The sequence below is a fragment of the Cricetulus griseus genome, chromosome 6 (assembly GCF_003668045.3).
Source record: "Cricetulus griseus strain 17A/GY chromosome 6, alternate assembly CriGri-PICRH-1.0, whole genome shotgun sequence".
In the NCBI taxonomy this organism is placed as follows: Eukaryota; Metazoa; Chordata; class Mammalia; order Rodentia; family Cricetidae; genus Cricetulus; species Cricetulus griseus.
In genome coordinates, this window is record NC_048599.1 from 27,129,650 (window position 1) to 27,148,997 (window position 19,348).

General features: G+C 41.1%; 1 protein-coding gene across 4 annotated transcripts in view; it reads right to left on the reverse strand.

Annotated features, from left to right (window-relative positions):
- The window catches only part of Tpx2 (TPX2 microtubule nucleation factor), a 46,420-nt gene that overhangs the window by 17,222 nt on the left and 9,850 nt on the right, over nucleotides 1-19,348 (reverse strand). For 3 of the 4 annotated variants that reach the window (XM_027421492.2, XM_027421489.2, XM_027421490.2), the window contains exons 2-8: nucleotides 13,265-13,423; nucleotides 11,537-11,659; nucleotides 9,859-9,982; nucleotides 7,014-7,142; nucleotides 5,997-6,122; nucleotides 3,325-3,446; nucleotides 2,344-2,507 (exon numbers count right to left, since the gene is read on the reverse strand). In XM_027421492.2, the coding sequence (XP_027277293.1) occupies nucleotides 2,344-2,507; nucleotides 3,325-3,446; nucleotides 5,997-6,122; nucleotides 7,014-7,142; nucleotides 9,859-9,982; nucleotides 11,537-11,659; nucleotides 13,265-13,370 (894 nt within the window). In that variant the 5' untranslated portion in view covers nucleotides 13,371-13,423. The remainder of the gene's footprint in view (nucleotides 1-2,343; nucleotides 2,508-3,324; nucleotides 3,447-5,996; nucleotides 6,123-7,013; nucleotides 7,143-9,858; nucleotides 9,983-11,536; nucleotides 11,660-13,264; nucleotides 13,424-19,348) is intronic. The other variant, XM_027421491.2, reaches the window with a different exon arrangement.

Genomic DNA, 19,348 nt, shown 5'->3' on the forward strand with positions numbered 1-19,348 from the left:
GGTGGCTCAGTGGTTAAGAACACCTGCTGTTCTTCCAGAGGACCTGAGTTCAATTCCCAGCACCCACACCAGGTGGCTCACAACAACCACCTCTAACTCCAGCTGTCAGGGTGGGGATCCCCACTCCCTCTTCTAACCTCTGCTATCACCCACACATTTTTGGCATACACTCACAAGACACACAGGTATATACATAAAGAATAAAAGGAAAATAAATACTAAAGTATTTAAAAATAAAACTTTGCTTTAAGTCAGGAGTGGTAGTGCACACCCACCATCCCATTATTGGGGAGGTGAAGGCAGGAGGATCAGGAGTTCAAAGGTCATCCTCAGCTACACTGTGAGTTTGAGGCAAGCATAAACTAAATGGGACCCTGTCTTTAAAACAAAAAACAAAAAAACACCAGAACAGTGGTGATGTATACCTTTAATCCTAGCACTCAGAGAGGCAGAGGCAGAGGAGCTCTACAAGTTCAAGGGTCTGGTCTACAGAGCAAGTTCCAGAACAGCAAGGGGTACACAGAGAAACTTTGTCTCTAAAAACAAACAAAAAACCAAAACAAAACTACAAAAAAAAACAAACAAACAAACCGAAAAACAAAACAAAACCCAAACACAATATGAGAGGTCTGCACCAACCCATTTTCACATAAGCTTTGATCTTGAATGCAACATTGTAGACAACATGCATTTTTTTTAAAGTTTTTTTTTTTCTAGATTTGATGTTTATTAAGGTTTTGAAAGAACAGATCCTAAAACCTAAACCTTTATGCCTAAACCTTTATGCCAATAACTAAAACCTTTATGCCAATAACTAACCCCTGGTTCTATCCTAATCTCCTTAATGTGTCTTACAGGTAAAACTAGGTGTCACTATGTTCATATGGCTCTAGATTTCTTTCTTTTATTTCTGACATTGTAATTACATCATTTCCCCTTCTCTTTCCTCCCTCCAAAGTCTCCTATACAACCTCTCCTTCCAGATTTATAGCCTCTTTTTTCTTTCTTTTTTTTTCTTTCTTTTTTGGTTTTTCAAGACAGGGTTTCTCTCTGTGGCTTTGGAGCCTATCCTGGCACTTGCTCTGTAGACCAGGCTGGCCTCGAACTCACAGAGATCTGCCTGCCTCTGCCTCCCGAATGCTGGGATTAAAGGCGTGCACCACCAGCACCCAGCTATCACCTCTCTTTTCATTAACTGCTATTACATACATACATACATATTTCTACATATAACCTGCTCCCGTCTGTGTGTTCACTATTCTCTTGTCAACTTGACACAAGCTCAAGTTATCTGAAAGGAGGGAACCTTAAATTAAGAAAATGCTTCCATAAGATCCAGCTATTTTTTCTTAATTAGTGATTGATGGGGGAGGGCCCAGACCATTGTGGGTGGTGTCATCCCTAGACTGGTGGTCCTGGGCTCTAAGAAAGCAGGCTGAGCAAGCCAGGGGAAACAAGCCAGTAAGCAGCTCCCCTCCATGGCCTCTGCATCAGCTCCTACCTCCTTCCCTTCAGGTTCCTGCCCTGAGTTCCTGTCCTGACTTCCTTCAATGATGAACAATGCTATGGAAGTATGGAAGTATAAGCCAAATAAACCCTTTCCTCCCAAGTTTCTTTGCTCATGGTGTTTCATCACAGCATTAGTCACCCTAACTAAGACAGTCTGATTAATGTTACTTGTATGTATGTTTCAGGGCTGACCCTTTGTATTGGATAACCAATTGACATGCTCTTCCCTGGGCAAAATATTTCTCCAGTTGTCAGTATTCCTGAGTTACTTGTAATTCTTTGTATAGGGTTGAGGCCTCCTGAGCTTCCCCTCATCCATGTTAGCATCCATGTTAGTTTGGGGGTTGTCCTTGTTCATTGTTCAGCATGTTTAAGCAGTCATGTTGGTGAGACTCTGGAGACACAATCTCCCAGCAAACCCCCTGACCCTACTGGGCTTGGGGCAGGCCTTTCCTATTGTGTCTAGTTTTATTAGCAGAGCACTGCCAGAAGCAATGATGACCCTAATTCTTCACACTTGCAGTCTCCATTGTCCTTTGAGATGAGGTCATACTCTCCACACCTCTTCCACACCTGAGCCTTCAAGTGCTAAAGAAAGCTTCTACAAATTTACGTGCTTCTATAATCTTACGTGCTTCATGTCCCATCTTAATTTTTACATAGATGTGGTAACATGCTTTTTCCCAGAGGAGTGATTCATTGACAGTCACACAGTTCACAGGGAATTTTTATCTATCTTGATTCAAATAGTAAGCCTCCCTCAATCATCCTAATATAAATAATGACCACAAATGCTACAGCTGAATCCTACTCAATTATTAATAATACTGTTACCTGGCAACTTACAGGAGATGGAGGATGCTTTCGAAGTTCAGACATGAAATTCACTTCCTTATACTCTTCCTGGTTCTTGGGATGTTGTTTGATTCGCTCATCTGTGAGGAAGTGAAAGTCAACTGTTTTGGTGACTTGGTTCACAGATTTCTTCACAGGTTGCCCTGAGGAGCAGAGTAAAACAGACAGTTAACATTAAGAACAGAGAACATTAGTAAGTCCCTTTACAACTCTAATCCTTTCTGTATTTCTGTTACTATAGATCTAGGTTTTATGTTTGCTGAGTTCTATTGGGTTTTAAGTCCTTTGCTCAGATGCAAACTAGGTAAGGAAGAAGAACACACTGCTAGGATATAATCAAAGCTTTGAAGAAAGACAGTCACTCAAATTGCTCTATAAAGTCATGTCCTTACCCCCTTTTTTTGAAATGGTGTTGGAGATAGAACCCAGGGCCTCAGAAACCACTGAGAATACAACCCACATAGACTGACTTTAAAAGCAAAAAAAAAAAAAAAAAAAAAAAAAACTTAACTCAGAATTTCTAAGAGGGGACCCTATAAACCCCAAAGTGGTTTTCCAACCCATTAAGCAGATCTCTGGCTTTGATGCCACCAATAGCACTATCTCAGAACCAAGCAAGTCTATGAGCTCTTCATTCAGTCATACTTTTCCTTCTAGCTATAGCTAGAAGGAAAAGACATTCCAGCCAGGCTGGTTGTCTGTATCTCAATCGCCTGCTAACACACAAGAGAGGTACCACATGCTCTGAGAAAGCCCTGGTGTAGGTAGTCGAGTGGAGAAAGTAACCACTAGGAAAGATGAGCCTCCAGCCACTGTTTTAAATAAATATATGGTCTTACGCTGACTACTCAAAATGGTTCTTTTTGTTTTGTTTTTGCTTTAGAGACCTCAAAAAATACTACTCAAAAAAAATTCCAAGAAGCACCCGCCCAGTTAAGGCCCCAGAGAGGCCCAGCTGACCTGGCCCTGCCAGAGCAAGCTTCTTGAACTCTTCATTCTTTCTCCGCATCTCTACCACCTCCTGCTGCATTTTTAGTCTCTTCTCCAACTCCTGCTCTTCAGTACTTTTTAGAACCTTCTGCCTAGAAACAAAAATCAGTAAGAGAGAGAAGAAAGGGGAAAAAGGGTTAAGTGATTCAAAGGACCCCAGAGCTGTTGGGTAGACTATGTTTATAACCTATGGTATCTATCAAAACCAAAGTTTATCTACCAGAAAGAAACACTGGCCTCACTAGGTAACATTATGAAAAGATAGATACTTTACATGAAGAAATTATAAAATTTTCAGAGAATAATTGCTAAAACCACACAAGACACTAGACACAACAAAAGACTCACATATTTTTCTACACCAATGATTAGCTTTTATGCTAAATCATAAGCTAAAAAGCCAGAAGAGCCACATTTAGAATTCCAGCACTTGGGAGGTTAAAGCCGGAGGACTGCAAACTGGAGACCAGCCCAGGTAATCTAGCTAGTTCCAGATCCAGCAGTGAAAGAAAGAAAGAAAGAAAGAAAGAAAGAAAGAAAGAAAGAAAGAAAGGAAGGAAGGAAGGAAGGAAGGAAGGAAGGAAGGAAGAAAGAAAGAAAGGCTAGGCAGTGGTGGTGTACAGCTTTAATCCCAGCACTGGGGAGGCAGAGGAAGTCATATTTCTAGGAGGTTAAGGCCAGCCTAGTCTACAGATTGAGTTCCAGGACAGCCAGGGCTACACAGAGAAACCCTGTCTCAAAAGAAAAACAAAACTCTTATCAGCAAATAAAAGTTAAAATATTTTAATACTGGAGGATATAAAGGAAGAAGATGATTAATAGATGGAAAAAAAAAATCAGAAAAGGGCTGGAGTGATAGCTCAGCAGTTAAAAGCACTGGCTGTTCCTACAGAGGACCCGAGTTCAGTTCCTGCATTTACATGTGGCTTACAACAACTGTTAACTCCAATTCCAAAAGAATTGATGCCCTCTTCTAACCTCAGAGTACCCACACAAATGTGGTGAACTGGCAAATAATCATACACATTAAATAAACAAATAAATAAATAATCTAAGGTGCTAGACATACTAGTTTGGTTTGACTATTCCATGTTGCTGTGTAGATTATTATATTACTTTGTAACTCCTAAAATATAATTATAAGTAGTCAATTTACAAAACTTAAAAATAGATTCGGGCATGGTAGCACATGTCTTTAATCCCAGCACTCAGTAGGCAGAGGCGGAAAGAGATGAGTTGGAGGCCAGTCTGATCTACAGAGCCAAGTTCCAGGGTAGCCAGGGCTACTGAGAGAAACCCAGTCACGGGAAAAAATAAATAAATAAATAAATAAAATAATAAATTATTTGATACTCTAAATATTGTATCAACTAGATCTGAAGCAATTTAAATTTATAGAGAGGCAGACAGAGGCTCAGAATGTAGCTTTGTAGTCAGAGTACTTACTAGCATATACAAAATTTAATCTCCAGTACCACACACACCAGGAGTGGTGGTACATATCCACATTCCTCTCACTAGGGAGGCGAGGCAAAGGCAAAAAGAGCAGAGGTTCAAGGTCATCTTTGGCTATTTATCTAGTACAAGTTCAGCATATGCTACAAAATAAAAAAGGTGATGATACTGCAAATCTTTTTTTTTTTAATTTCAGAAATAAAATTGGCAATAAATATCAACACCCATAAACCATTACATATTATTAAACTAGTGGTTCTCAATATTCCTAATGCCATGACCCTTTAATACATTTCCTCGTGTTGTGGTAACCACAGCCACAAAACTATTTTCGTTGCTACTTCATAACTGCAATTTTGCTAGTGTTATGAATTTTTTTTTTAAGGTTTATTTATTTGTTATGTATACAGTATTCTACCTGCATTGCCTGCAGGCCAAAAAGGGCACCAGATCCCATTACAGATGGTTGTGAGCCACCATGTGGTTGCTGGGAATTGAACTCAGGACCTCTGGAAGAGTAGGCAGTGCTCTTAACCTCTGAGCCACCTCTCCAGGCCAAAATATGATTTTGGGGGGAGGGGGGTTTCTCTGTGGCTTTGGAGGCTGTCCTGGAACTTGCTCTTGTAGACCAGGCTAGTCTCAAACTCACAGAGATCCACCTGCCTCTGATTCCTGAGTGCTAGGATTAAAGACGTGTGCCACCAATGTCCTGTTATGAATCTTAATGTAAATATTTTGGATAGAGGTTTGTCAAAGAGGTTGTGACCCACAGGTTGAGAACCACTGTACTAAAGTATAAACAAGTTTTTCCAACCCTCAAAGCTGATTACTGACTGTAAAACTGGGTAAAGGGTAAGAAGCTCAAGGAGGCCTGTCCCATTGAGGTAGTTAAGAACTTGTTTTGTTTTTTCAGCCCTGTCCTGGAACTCTGAACCAGGCTGGTCTTGAACGCAAAACTCGCCTGACTGCCCCCAAGGGCTGAGATTAAGGGTGTGCACCACCAGAGCCCAGCTTTCCTGTTTAAATCTTGTTTACCATTGTTTACCATCTCAGCATCCTTCAGGTCACAGGAGGGGTCACAGACAGCTTTTAGGAGTTTTCCCAAATGGCAGGTGTGCCAACTGGATTGAAGATGGACCTGTTTATAATTTACTGTATTTAAAAATTCACACTGGGGAAAGATTTACCTTGCAGGTGGAACACCAGGCGCAGTATGTTTGCCTTTGACTTTCTCCAGACTTTCTCTTTCATTCTTTCTGGAAGCACCTCGAACACTGTCTTCTTCCTCTTCCTCTGGTTTCTTTTTATGAGACCTTGAGTTCAAAATGAACAAAAGTAAATAAATTTCAGCTTCCTAAAGCACACCCCCATTGGGGGACTAACAGCATGACTGAACCATAAGGTTCTACATCATCAGATCACACACAGCAACAGCGCCAACAGTTAACCGTGAGAAAGCCCTCAGAGGTCAGCTGAGGCATCTGGTGGTATTTAAGAATATGCGATGGCTCTATCTGCCGGCATCAAGTCAACAAAAAGAAGACAGTGGACAACCTTCCTAATAGCTACAACATCTGTTTCTTAGCAAATTCAGGAGTACGAGTAAGTATTGTACTTGCTTCAGCAGCCTCCACTGCAACTGGAGTGACAAGTGACAACCTGAACTAAGATACAATCTCTGGAGAAGGCCTGACTTTCCTTGGTGAGGAAAGTCAAGGTGAGGCCTGCTTCCTTTACATCATACACTCTTAAACATGAATGTAATGTCTAAAGGTATAGAAGTTATCTTCTGATAATGAAGCTCAAGAAAAATGAAAAAAACTAAAAAGCAGTGACAAACTAGTTTTGATTTGTCTGTAGTACAAAAAATATTTAGAGTATTCCTTGTGGTGAGACACATTCCCAGTTGGAAAATAATAGTAATAAGCATGTACACCATGTTTGCTGGTCGGTCTTTGCCACAGCAGAACACTGGGGTCAAACCTGTAAACTAAGATTTGAGCACCTTCCCAAAGGACACAGGAAACAATGTCCCTGACCACACATAGCTTAGGAGTTTCCCAATCTACAGGTACACCAACCAGACTGTAGATGGACCCATTGGCAACTTTCCTTTATAACTCAAAACCTCTCAATTCAGAAGAGAAACCTACTACACAGGACGGAAGTCTACAAGGCAACAGTAAGAAGCCTTGACTACTTACATTCTTATTCTTTTGGAAGGTGGAAAGTCACTGGAAGGAGTGGTACATCTCTTTGCTTTCATTTCAACAAGGGCATGTTTTTTTGATTTATGCTCCAAATCCTTCTTAGCAGAGAGTCTGACGGATCGTCTACAGTGGAATTGAGACAATTTATCTTATGATGATCACACTTACTACACATATACAAAAGCTCTTCAGACAATAAAAGTATGGCAAACTGCAAGGGCAATAAAACGTTTATTACCACCCATTCTCTAGTAATCTAATGCATGTGAAAATTTGTTTTTTCCAACCATAAAATTCTGGTATTCAAATTTGCTAGTGGTTTACAAATTAGACCTCAATAAAAATGACTTTTAAAAACACCAACAAGGGCTGGAGAAACTCAGAGGTCCTGAGTTCAATTCCCAGCAACCACATGGTGGCTTACAACCATCTGTAATGAGATCTGGTTCCCTATTCTGCTGTGCAGATACACATGGAAACAGAATGTTGTATACATAATAAATAAATAAAATCTTAAAAAAAAAAAAACACCAACAAAACAGACTAAATAGGGTATTGTGATTGTAATCTCAGCACTCAGAAAAGCTAATACAGAATGGCAAGACCTTGTCTCAAAAAGATAAAACTAGAATCAGAATCCTGGGTGTGGTGGCACATGCCTTTAATCCCAGAGGCAGAGGAGGGCAAGTTTGAGGTTAGCCTCGTCTACATTCTGAGTTCCAGGACAATCACACCTACACAGAGAGAACCTGTCTCAAATTTAGAACAGAGTTAAAATAAAATACTAAATACATTTGAATCAGGGCTGTGATGGTTCAGTGGTAGACTTGCCTAGCAAGTACAAGGAGCAAAGATCTGGGTTCACTTCCCCAGGGGAGATGGGAAAGAACACAGAGAAGTTAAGATTAAATATAAAACACAGGAAAAGGAAAATAGGATAACAACACAACAAAAAAGACAGTGACCAGGAAACAAAGCAATGACAGCGCTAACCAGATTAATAATTATAGTAAGATAAATATAAGCTGGCAACATTTCAAGTAAAACAAAAATTAATGAGAATGATATTTTTTGTTTGTTTGGGTCTTTGTTTTGGGGTTATTTTTGTTTTTGAAACAGGATTTCTCTGTGTAGCCCTGACTGTCCTGGAACTCATTATGTAGATCACGTCGGCCTCAATCTCACAGAAATCTGCCTGCCTCTGCCTTCCAAGTGCTGATATTAAATGAGTGCACCACCACCTCCAAGCTGGGTTTTTAGTTATTGATTTTTAAAAGCAAGATCCCACTAAGTGCCATCTATAAAAACTTAACTTTGTGATTGGTTACTTTAAAAGCTCCACATTAAGAGGAAAGGGGTGTGGGGGGGGGGGACCATCAGATGACTCAGCGAGCAGAGTCCCTTCTGTCCGAGGCTGACACCTGATCTAAGTTCTAGTCCAATCACACACACACACACACAGACACACACAGAGACAGAGAGAGAGAGACACAGAGAGAGACAGAGAGATAGAGAGAGAGAGAGAGAGAGAGAGAGTCAGAGTCCATGTGTACAGCAGCACATACACAAAATATATATATATATATATATATAATTTTAAAGTTTTCATAGATTTTTGAGACAGGGTTTGGAGCCTGTCCTGGCATGCACTCTGTAGACCAGGCTGACCTCAAATTCACAGAGATCTGCCTGCCTCTATCTCTTGAGTGCTATGATTAAAGGCATGTACCACCACTACCCGTTTGAAGATTTGTTTTGTTTTGTTTTGTTTTTCGAGACAGGGTTTTTCTGTATTGCTTTGAGAGGTTATCATGGAACTCACTCTGTAGACCAGGCTGGCCTCGAACTCACAGAGATCTGCCTGCCTCTGCCTCCCAAGTGCTGGGAAAAAGGTGTACGCCACCAACACCTGACGGAAGATTTTTTTTAATGATTTATTTATTTTTATTTGATGTGCATTGGTGTTTTAGCTGTATTATGTCTGTGTGAGGGTATTGGATCCCCTGGAACTGGAGTTAAAACAGTTGTGAGCTGCCTGCCATGTGGGCACTGGGAATTGAACCCATATCTTCTGGAAGGGCAGCCAGTGCTCTTAACCACTGAGCCATTTCTCCAGCCCCATAATTATAAAATTTTAAATAAGGGCTGGGCATGTAACTCTGTAATAGGAAGTATACTTAATACAAATGAGACTGGTTCAAACTCTAACGCCACAAAATATTAAGCATGAATAATAAAGGGCAAAGACAGAATAAAAGTAAAAGAATAGAAGATATATACAAACCTAACCATGAGAAAGTTTCTGTAATACTAAGAAACAAAGAAAGACATTAAGGGCCGAGGAGATGGCTCAGTGGTTAAGAGCACTGACTGCTGTTGCAAAGGACACAGGTTCAATTCCCAGTACCCATACGAGAGCTCACACTATCTATAACTCCAATTCCAGAAGGTCTGGCACCCTTCTGGCCAGGCACCAGGAATGCACATGACACATAAATAAATGCAAGCAAAACACCCAGACACATAAAATAAATGAAACTTTTTAAAGAGGGAAAGAGAGAGAAAAGTAATTGACATCAGAAAAACATAACCATTTTATCTATACAAAGCTTTTAGAACGGATGAATTTGAATCCTGACTTTGAAATGAACTTGCCTTGAGCAAGCAACTAAGTATCTATAAGCACTGACCTATAAAGTAAACCCACAAGCTACAGTCCACAAGCATTGAAGGAACATAGGAATCTACCAGCAGGGACACAGACGATCTGTGGAGTTTCTATACTGTTTGAGCAGCACCAGAAAGACCCACAACGTTGTGCCCCACCCACCACTCTTACCTCTGAGCCTGGACAGGAGTTTTTCCTGATACAGCCCCCTCAGCATTCACAGAACAATCATCTGATGGAACAGAATGTTTCTGAAGATTTGCCTTTTCTGCCTCATTATAGTAAGTGTTGTCAACTATGATAGACCAAAAACCTAATTAGACCACTGCAGACGTGTCCTACAATACCCACTTATAAATAAATAGATTACAACTTTAAATGGCGAGATAGCTCAACAGTTAAAACACTGGCAGTTCTTTCAGAAGACCTGGGCTTATGTTCCTAGCACCAACGTGATGTCTCACAACTGTCTATAACTCCAGTTCCAGGGGTTCTAATGCCTATCTTCTGGCAAGATGTACTGAGATATATAAAAGCAAAACAACCACCAACATAAAGTAAAATTTAAAAATTGGAAGGTTTAAATTGAGTTTTACCCTGTAACAGGGGATAGTACCTCTCTCAGACACCATAATCTAACAAATAAATTTTTAAGTTTTTGTCAGCAGATTTCCTATAGACACTGCCCCAAAACACATTGCTCTTAGCTTCCCTCCAGAACTTGACACTAAGACCCTATTGGTGAAGATACCACACTTGAGTCATACAACATGGAGTAACTCAAGTATCAAACTGGAAGCCCCAGCTCTACTAGCTAGCTTTCATAGTGCTTGCTGAGTGTGTACACTACTGAGGAAGTAATAATAGCCTTTCTCAGACATGAACCCTGCCAGCTACAGTTAACAATTGCCCTGGAAAGACATGCCCACCAGTGCAATAATGACAGGACTGTAATGAGAGTAACCAGACACTTTCTGATTGGATATAGAGCGCACCCAGAAAACAGAATTCACACCTGACATCATTAATAGGTCCAAGGGCTTGGGAGGTCATGGGTCCTCAGAGAGGACATACTACTACTACTACTACTACTACTACTACTACTACTACTATTCTGCTAAGTAGACATAGTATTAAACTGCCCCTAAGTATTATCTGTACACCCATAAGTTAGTGCCTCTCCCAAAACTCAGAGAAGCTTCTTGTTTGCAGTAGATGGCAATTAACACAGAGACTCACAACTGGTCAATGTGTGGAGAAGAGTAAGACTGAAGTGTTCAGCCGGTGTTGGTGGCTCACGCCTTTAATCCCAGCACTCAGAAGGCAGAGGCAGGTGGATCTCTGTGAGTTCGAGACCAGCCTGGTCTACAAGAGCTAGTTCCAGGACAGTCTCCAAAGCCACAGAAAAACCCTGTCTCGGAAAATAAATAAATAAATAAATAAATAAATAAATATAAAAAATTAGCGCTCAGGATAGCACTGTAACTCAGGTATAGTACTCAAGCACTCATAAGGTCCTAGACTTAATCTCCAACACTGGAGAAAAAAAATCCTCAAATGAATCCTAAAGGCATATATATAAAAAGAAAAATACAGTCAGGTATGGTGGCACCTACAACGTCAGCATGCAAGAGGTAGAGGCAAGAGGATCACAAATATGAGAGCCTGAGCTATACACAGACCTCTTCTCTGGAAAAAAGAGCAGCACATGGTTGGGGGCATATACACCATGAAATGAATTCACCCACTCACTAACAAACCACAATTACAACTCTGGTGGTTCCCTCGGAGTCCCAGCTCTAGTCCCCACCAGCATTAAGGTGCTTGTCCTTAAGCTGTTTCTCCTTACCTGCCTTCAAAGGTGTAACTCGGCTTTTCTGGAGTTTGGCTTTTCTCAAGGAAGTTTTGCCCTGAAAAAGCTCTTCTATTCCATTCTTCCCAAGCAACTTGTTCCCCAAGTTGGCCTTCTCCTCTATGAAAGAAACAGTAAGGAAGCAAAACAAAGGAGAATCATGCATTAAAATGGGGAGTAAAGTCCATTTCCAGCACCTTTAGCAAAAACACAATTCTAACAACTAAAGGAAAGAAGTGTGCACTCGGGGACAGACTGCAAAATCTATCCCCAAAGCACTTGCAACATCCAACAAGGTCTTACAGTAAAGGAAAGTTGCAGATTCTGTGCTCCTTTATCTTTATTAAGATACATAGTTAGGGCCACACCAACAATATTTGGCCTTATCTACCATTTAAATACATCACATTCTCCTTGAAGAAAACTGTAGCCACCGGGAACTATAAGATTACAAGGGACAGATTGTATTCACAGAGTGTGGGGTGTGTGAGAGTGGAGCAGAGCGAAGTTGCCTCAAGGAGTTTGTCTTGGGTTCTGCTGTGGCGGGCTGTGTCAAGCTACAGGTGCAGTGGCCCCTGAATAACTACATTGTGCATGGACACTCTGATTATAACCATGTGAAAGATGTGATGAGCTGAAAGAGAGAAAAGAAAGAAAGAAATATACCATAGCTAAGGTAGTATTCTAACTAGAGGATTATTTTTTTTCTTCCAAACTTTCTATTTAGCTGTATGGCTATGCTAATATTCCCTATCAGTAGATAGCTAGAAGGTAAAGAAAAATTTATAAAAAGAAATCGGACAGTTCCAGTGTTACTTTGGGTTGCAGTGCTATGGGGATGGGCAAAACCACTCTAGGGCAGCAGGCCAGACCATCTGCTCTTCCTTCTGACAGAGCCCTCTACTGAGAGTAACACCTAATTCCTTTCCCAGGAGAATAACAGAGACCATCTAATTTGAACTCTGCATTTTAAGTGGTAAGTACAGCTGCAATAGAGTCATTTTTGTTCCCACCACTTATTGGTGTTAATGTCTCTTAATGAGGAAGGTGGAGACAAGAAAAAGGATAAAATGAAGCCTCATCAACAATTGGACTCACATATTATCACATGACTGGCAGACCATAAATTAGGCTCTATGACCTCGAACACCCTCACTGGTCTACTCATTCACACACAGAGAGACATACACAGAAATACAAATAAAAATCTTAAAAAAAAACTTTTTTGGTCTAATTTTAGGTTTGTACCACATCATAGAACATCTGTTTGCAGGTTAGGTTACTAGTTCCATAATGTCTCCATTTAAAAATGATTTTAGAGCCGGGCAGTGGTAGCACATGACTTTAATGCCACCACTTGAGAGGCAGAGGCGGGCAGGCGGGGAGGGCGGGCGGGCAGGCAGGCAGGGAGGCAGGGAGGCAGGCAGGGAAGAAGGGAGGGAAAGAGGAAGTCGGTCAGTCTAGTTACTTTCTTGCTTTTTAATGTGTTTAATTTTGATGTGTATGGGTGTTTTGCATGCACATATGTCTATGGACCACATGCCTGCCTGGGGCCTGTGGCAACCAGAAGAAGGGATCAGATCCCTTGGGACTGGAGCCATAGTGGGTTTGGGGAAAAATAACGCCTAACTGCTGAGCCCTCTCTCCAGCCCTTCTATTCTTGAAATGTCCTCAGTGCAAAACAAGACACTAACCCTTAAAATGGCAGAGAAAGTAGCAACTTACCAAACCATGAGTCTACATTTTCAGTATCTTCTTCGGCATCCAAAGATGAAAAGTTGATGAAGTTGGTGGGGGCATCAAAAGAATAAGTAGTTGTAACTTGTGACATTGCCCCCACTTAGCTTTCCCAGGGTTGTAACCCTCTGCTCAACAGATGGACTTCTGATGAAAGAAATGGTTAGAAAAATTTGGTTGTACATCACTAATAAGTATTGATCCCTACCAACTACTTTGATTTTATATTTCCAATTTAGAAACTCATCTGGGCGGCTGGAGAGATGGCTCAAAGGTTAAGAGCACGAACTGTACTTTCAGAGAACCCAGGTTTAACTCCCAGCATCCACATGGCAGCTCACAACTGCATGTAACTCCAAGATCTAACACCCTCACACAGACATACATGCAGGCAAACACTGATGCACATGGTATAAAAATAAATAAATTATATAAAAGAAAGAAAGAAAATCACCTAGGGCTGGGCATGGCAGTACAGGCCTTTAATCCTAGCAGTTGGAAGGAGATTGCTTGTTTTTAGTGATAGAAAGAAGCCAGTTCAGTACTGTTGAAATGATTGATTGGTAAAGGTACCTGCCACCAAGCCCGATGACCGAGTTTGATCCCTAAAAGCCACATGGTGGCAAAAGAGAAAACTGACTCCTGCAAGTTGTCCTCTGACCTACACACACACACACACACACACACACACACACACACACACACACAGAGCATGCATGCATACCCAAACAGATGAGTACCTACAATCTGTCATTCCCTGCTGGGTGTTACATTCACTATTAATTTTCCCTCAGTCTGTCATTTTCTTGTTTCTAAGCTTCCCTCCCTGTTTTCACTCTGTGCCTGACAGCCACAGAGTGCTAGCTTAGCTTTAGCTCCTCTGGAACAATGAGCATCCCACTTTGTATCAGTTAGCTCCATAAATGTTTTTTCCTGGTAGTCTGCCGGTTCTGAAGACAAAAGCCCATCTCAGTTGTATACATCACGATGCTTAGCAGAGGGCCTTCTGCATAGAAGAGTGAGAAATAGTTTTGCTAAGTTTTGCTATTTCCTTAGAAATATCTTAAGAAAACTATTTCTGGGCTGGAGGTGTAGCTCAGTGGTAGAAAGCAAACTTAGTATGCATGAGGAGATGAGTTTGATCTCTAAAAGTGGGGAAAAATAAAACAAAACAAAACAAAACTTTCTAGGCATGAAGAAAATTACTTAATATACATCAAAGTCACAACATGCATAATAAGTAGAAGGACAAGTCAACAACACAGACCTACCCCCCTATGCCAACAAAACTCTGAATTCCACTGTGTACAAACCTAGCAGGCTTAACCCTCCCCCTCTAGTTCTATCTAGGCAACAAAAAAAGCTGAAAGTAGTCTGAAAAATAACCTAAAGGCCATACTCAATGACCAATAATTAATTACCTAGGAATCTCAGTGAGCTGTTTGTCCTAAAAGCATTCTGAGATAGGCCATCAGGGCACAGCACCTGTGAATCCCAGCACTCAGAAGGTAGAGGCAGGAAAACTTTAGACAACCTCGAGTCCAGCCCGGTCTACACAGCAAATTCTAGGCCAGCAAGAGGTACATAGCAAGACCCTATCTCAAAAAGAAGAAAACAAGGGGCTGGAGAGATGGCTCAGAGGTTAAGAGTACTGGCTACACCTGCAGAAGTCCTGAGTTCAATTCCCAGCAACCACATGGTGGCTCACAACCATCTGTAATGAGATCTGGTGCCCTTTTCGGTGTTCAGGCATACATGCAGACAAAACACTGTCTACATAATAAATACATAAATAAATAACTCTTTAAAAAAACAAAAAGGGATTCTGTATCTTGGAGGGAAGTAAATACCAATGATATTTACATAAAAGTTAGCACCTCTCTTGTTGGGATGGCTCAGTGTAAAGGCATGTGTTACACCTGGCAACCTGTGCCTTCCATTCCTGGTACCACATGAAAGGAGAGATCTGACCCTGCAAACTGCCCTCTAACCTTCATGTGTATGGCATGGTACACACACACAAATAAATTTTTTTTAAAAACTTTAAGTTGGGTGTGATAAAGCATGCTTTTAATCACCACAGAAGACAGTGGCCGTGAGGTGGTGGCGCACGCCTTTAGTCCCAGCCCTCGGGAGGCAGAGGCAGGCAGATTTCTGTGATTCAAGACTAGCCTCATCTACAAGAGCTAGTTCCAGGACAGCCTCCAAAGCCACAGAGAAACCCTGTCTCGAAAAAACCAAAAACAAACAAAAAAAGACAGAAACAATAATCTCTGTGAGTCCAGGCTTGTCTACTTACTGAGTTCCCAGTCATGCCAGAGCTATAGAGGGAGACCTGGTCTCAGGAAACAAAACAAACAAACAAAAACAACAACAAAAAGCCTTTCTTTAAGTGTCAGCAGTGTTGGGAGGGTCAGTTCTCCATTTGCCTATGAGCTAGCACTTGTTTCCACAGTCTTGACTTGCAGAAGGCTCTCTATCATGCCATTCTAAATGCTCCACTCTCCTATATTGCCACTTCCACTGTTTGTTTTATCTTGGGTTTTTGTGGGGTTGTTTTTTTTTTTTTTTTTTTTTTGCTATTCTTTTTTTTCTTTCTTTTTGAGAGGGTCTCACTATGTAGCTGGCTTGCCTGGAAAACAACTTATTAGTTAGCCTCTGCCTCCAGAGTGTTGGGATTAAAGGTGTTACAACACGACATCCAGCTTTTCTGTTGTTGCTGCTAGTGGGGGTAAAGACAGGGACTTATATAGCACACACTGGCCTAGAACTTGCTATGTACATAAACACACACACACACACACACACACAGATACAAATACATACCATAAAAATAAATGCATAAATAAAGAAAAGCAAAATTAAAAAAAAAAAAAAAAAAAGACTATCAGTGACGGATTTCTCTGGCAATTTCTCTGGTTGAAAGGAGGACATTTTCCTGCTCTTTTGAACAACTATGCTGGACGACATGGGAAAATCTTACATTCCCATGATCTCAATGGCTAATTGAGGTCACTGGGAACATTTCCCAGGCTTGTCTAATGAAGACAAGCAGAGCTGGGGAAGGAAGAGACAGGAATGTAACAGTCCACAATCACACTTGACCCTCAAAAACTGATCCAGCAGCTCTCTCTCAGGAAGCCCACAATCACTCTAGGATAGGAAGCATTTTGTTCTTTACTTAAGCCTCTTTCCTCTTCTTTTTCTTTTATTTATTTATTTTGGAGTCCTTATTTATTTTTATTTTATGTACATGGGTGTTTTATCTGTTCAAATGTCTGAGTACCACCTGTACGCAGTGTGTGCAGAGGCCAAAAGATGTAAGATTCACCTGGAACTTAGCTACCTTGTGAATACAGAAATCAAACCCAGGGCCTCTGGAAAAGCAGCTGTGTTCTTAACTGTTGAGCCAACTGTTCAAGCCCCTTTCCTACTTTTTGCTTTTTTAATTATTTTTGGTTTTTTTGAGATAGGGTTTCTCTGTTTAACAGCCCTAGCTGTTCTGGAACTAGCTCTGTAGACCACACTAGCCTGGAACTCACAGAAATTGCCCTGCCTCTGCCTCTGCCTCTGCCTCTGCCTCCTGAATGCTGGGCTTAAAGGTGTGCACCACCACTGCAGCAGCCTTTTATACTATCTTTTTGTCTAGATCGGCGGACTCAGGAGGCCACCCTGCCATTTCATAATCCCAACACTTGAGAACCTGAAGCAAGAGGACTGCCTCAAGTTTAAGCTCATCCTGGGCCTACATATTGAGGTTCAGATCAGCCTGGGCTACAAAGTGAGACTGTCTTAGAAAAGAAAAACAAAAGAACAATAAATACAAACGCTCTGCCTCAATGGGCAGTGGTAACCAGCGCCTTTAATCCCAGCACTTTTGAGGCAGAGGCAGAGGCAGGCAGAGTGAGTTCAAAGCCAGCCTGGTCTACTAAGGGAGTTACAGGACAGCAAAGACTACACAGAGAAACCCTGTCTCACAACAAAACACCCTGCCTCTCCTCAAAACGGGATCAAATTAACAACTATGTATCCATTATGCCTTGAGAACTCTCATCCTCTTCATTAAAGGCTGACAAAGTATACCAAGAAAACCTGAAGTAGGGCTGGGGAGGAAGGTCAGTGAGAAAGTGAACAAAAGAGGAGAAGGGACCAGAACACATGCAGAGTAACTGCTCAATCAAAATAGTTTCACAACCCTGCCTCATCACAAACAATAAATAGTAGGATGTCAAAATATCAAAATTAAAGTGTTGGAGCCCAGTAGGATATCCCAGAGGTCAAAGCAAAAGGCAGCTGTTTAAATGAGAGCCCCATGAATGGTGGGAACTGGATCCTCCCTGTACCCCTTAATCAAGATTAAATTTCTGTCAACAGGTCTCACTGAAGGGGGGGGGGGCAATATGTCAACCACATTCCCTTAAACGAATCTAGCTGCCAAGCAAGAGAATTAGCTTCATATTTCAAAATTATCTGAAACTGCCACAGAGCAGGCTCCTGGAAAATTACAAATATTCTCAGTAGAAAAATGGCCTTTAGCTGGGTTTGATGGCACTTAAATCCAGCACTGGGAAGCAGAGGCAGGTGGATGAGTTCAAGGCCTGCCTGATTTACAGAGCAAATTCCAGATCAGCAAGGGCTACATAGTGAGTCCCTGCCTATAAATAAATAAATAATAAATGAAAATTAAAATAAAAACTAAATATGTAGTTTTCTTTTAAATAGGGTTTCTTTGTGTGGCCTTGACTGTCCTGGAACTAACTTTAAAAAACAGTTTTTAATGAAAAACAATCCTATAGGAAATCATAGAGGAAAATAATGTCTAGGGCTAGAGAGATGGCTCAGCTGTTAAGAGCACTGTCTGCTCTTCCAGAAGGCAGGGGTTTGGTTTCCAGCACCCACATGGTAGCTTACAACCACCTGTAACTCTAGTTCCTGGGGATCTGACACCCTCTCCAGGCCTCTATGGACACCTGGCAAGCACATGGTATACACATCCATACATGCAGGCAAAAAATACCCACACAAAATAAAATAAAGTAGAAATATTCTTTAAATAAAGAAAGCCTACTCAATATGATATGAATCAATATGCTATGTTTATGAACTAGTTCTTCATAAAATTGCCTGTTAAATATCACTCATATCACATAGTCCATCCGTTTCCCAAAACACTGAAAAGATACACATGTATAATCCTTTCCTTTTAGATTCAAGACAATAGAGCCAGGCACACCTCTAGCCCCAGCACTCAGACACATCTGTGATAGATCTCTGTGAGTTCAAGGCCAACCTGGTCTACAAATTGAGTTCCTGGACATCTAGGGCTGTTACACAGAGAAACCCTGCCTCAAAAATAAATAAATAGATAGATAGATAAATAAATAAATGATGAATCTGGCTAACTTTTTCTGGGGAAGTAATAGGTAAAAAGGGGAAACAAAAACATACATGAGGAAGATGGTAGAAGAAGCAATGTAACCTGTCTCTGCATTCATCTGAAATTAGCCTCATGTTGCCTCTGTCTGTCTCTCTTCACTCACCCTCAAACCAAAAATAACTGGCCTTGACAAGCTCTATAAATCAAAAGGTGCAGGTTCCCAAGGGGTGGGGAGCAACACAGAGCGCATTCTAAGCGGGCATGAAATTGCAGACTAGCAGCTCCTAGCAAAACAGGCGAATGTGAGAGGCCAAGCACCTCACCACCCAATTGTGAGACACAGAGGAAAGCTCGAGCTAAAGTGTTGGTAATTCAAGAGAGGCAACAGAAGTCGAGGCTTCTTGTAGGCAGTCAGTTAAAATCATCTCATCCAGGCAAAGGCATTTTCTCACCAATGCCCTCTCCCACCTTCACTAAGTGATCTTACATACATATTTTCATTTTACCAAGAGATAAAAACAGCTACATTTTTTCCCCTAGTACATGAGGGATTAGAAAATGGCAACATATTTAATAGCTAGCTTTGAGCATTAGTCAAACTTACAAACTACATCTGAAGACTTTGTTTCCACATTTGCTAACTTCTATGTTGAAATCTGATCTGTTTACAGAAACAGATCAATGAAGCTTCCAAA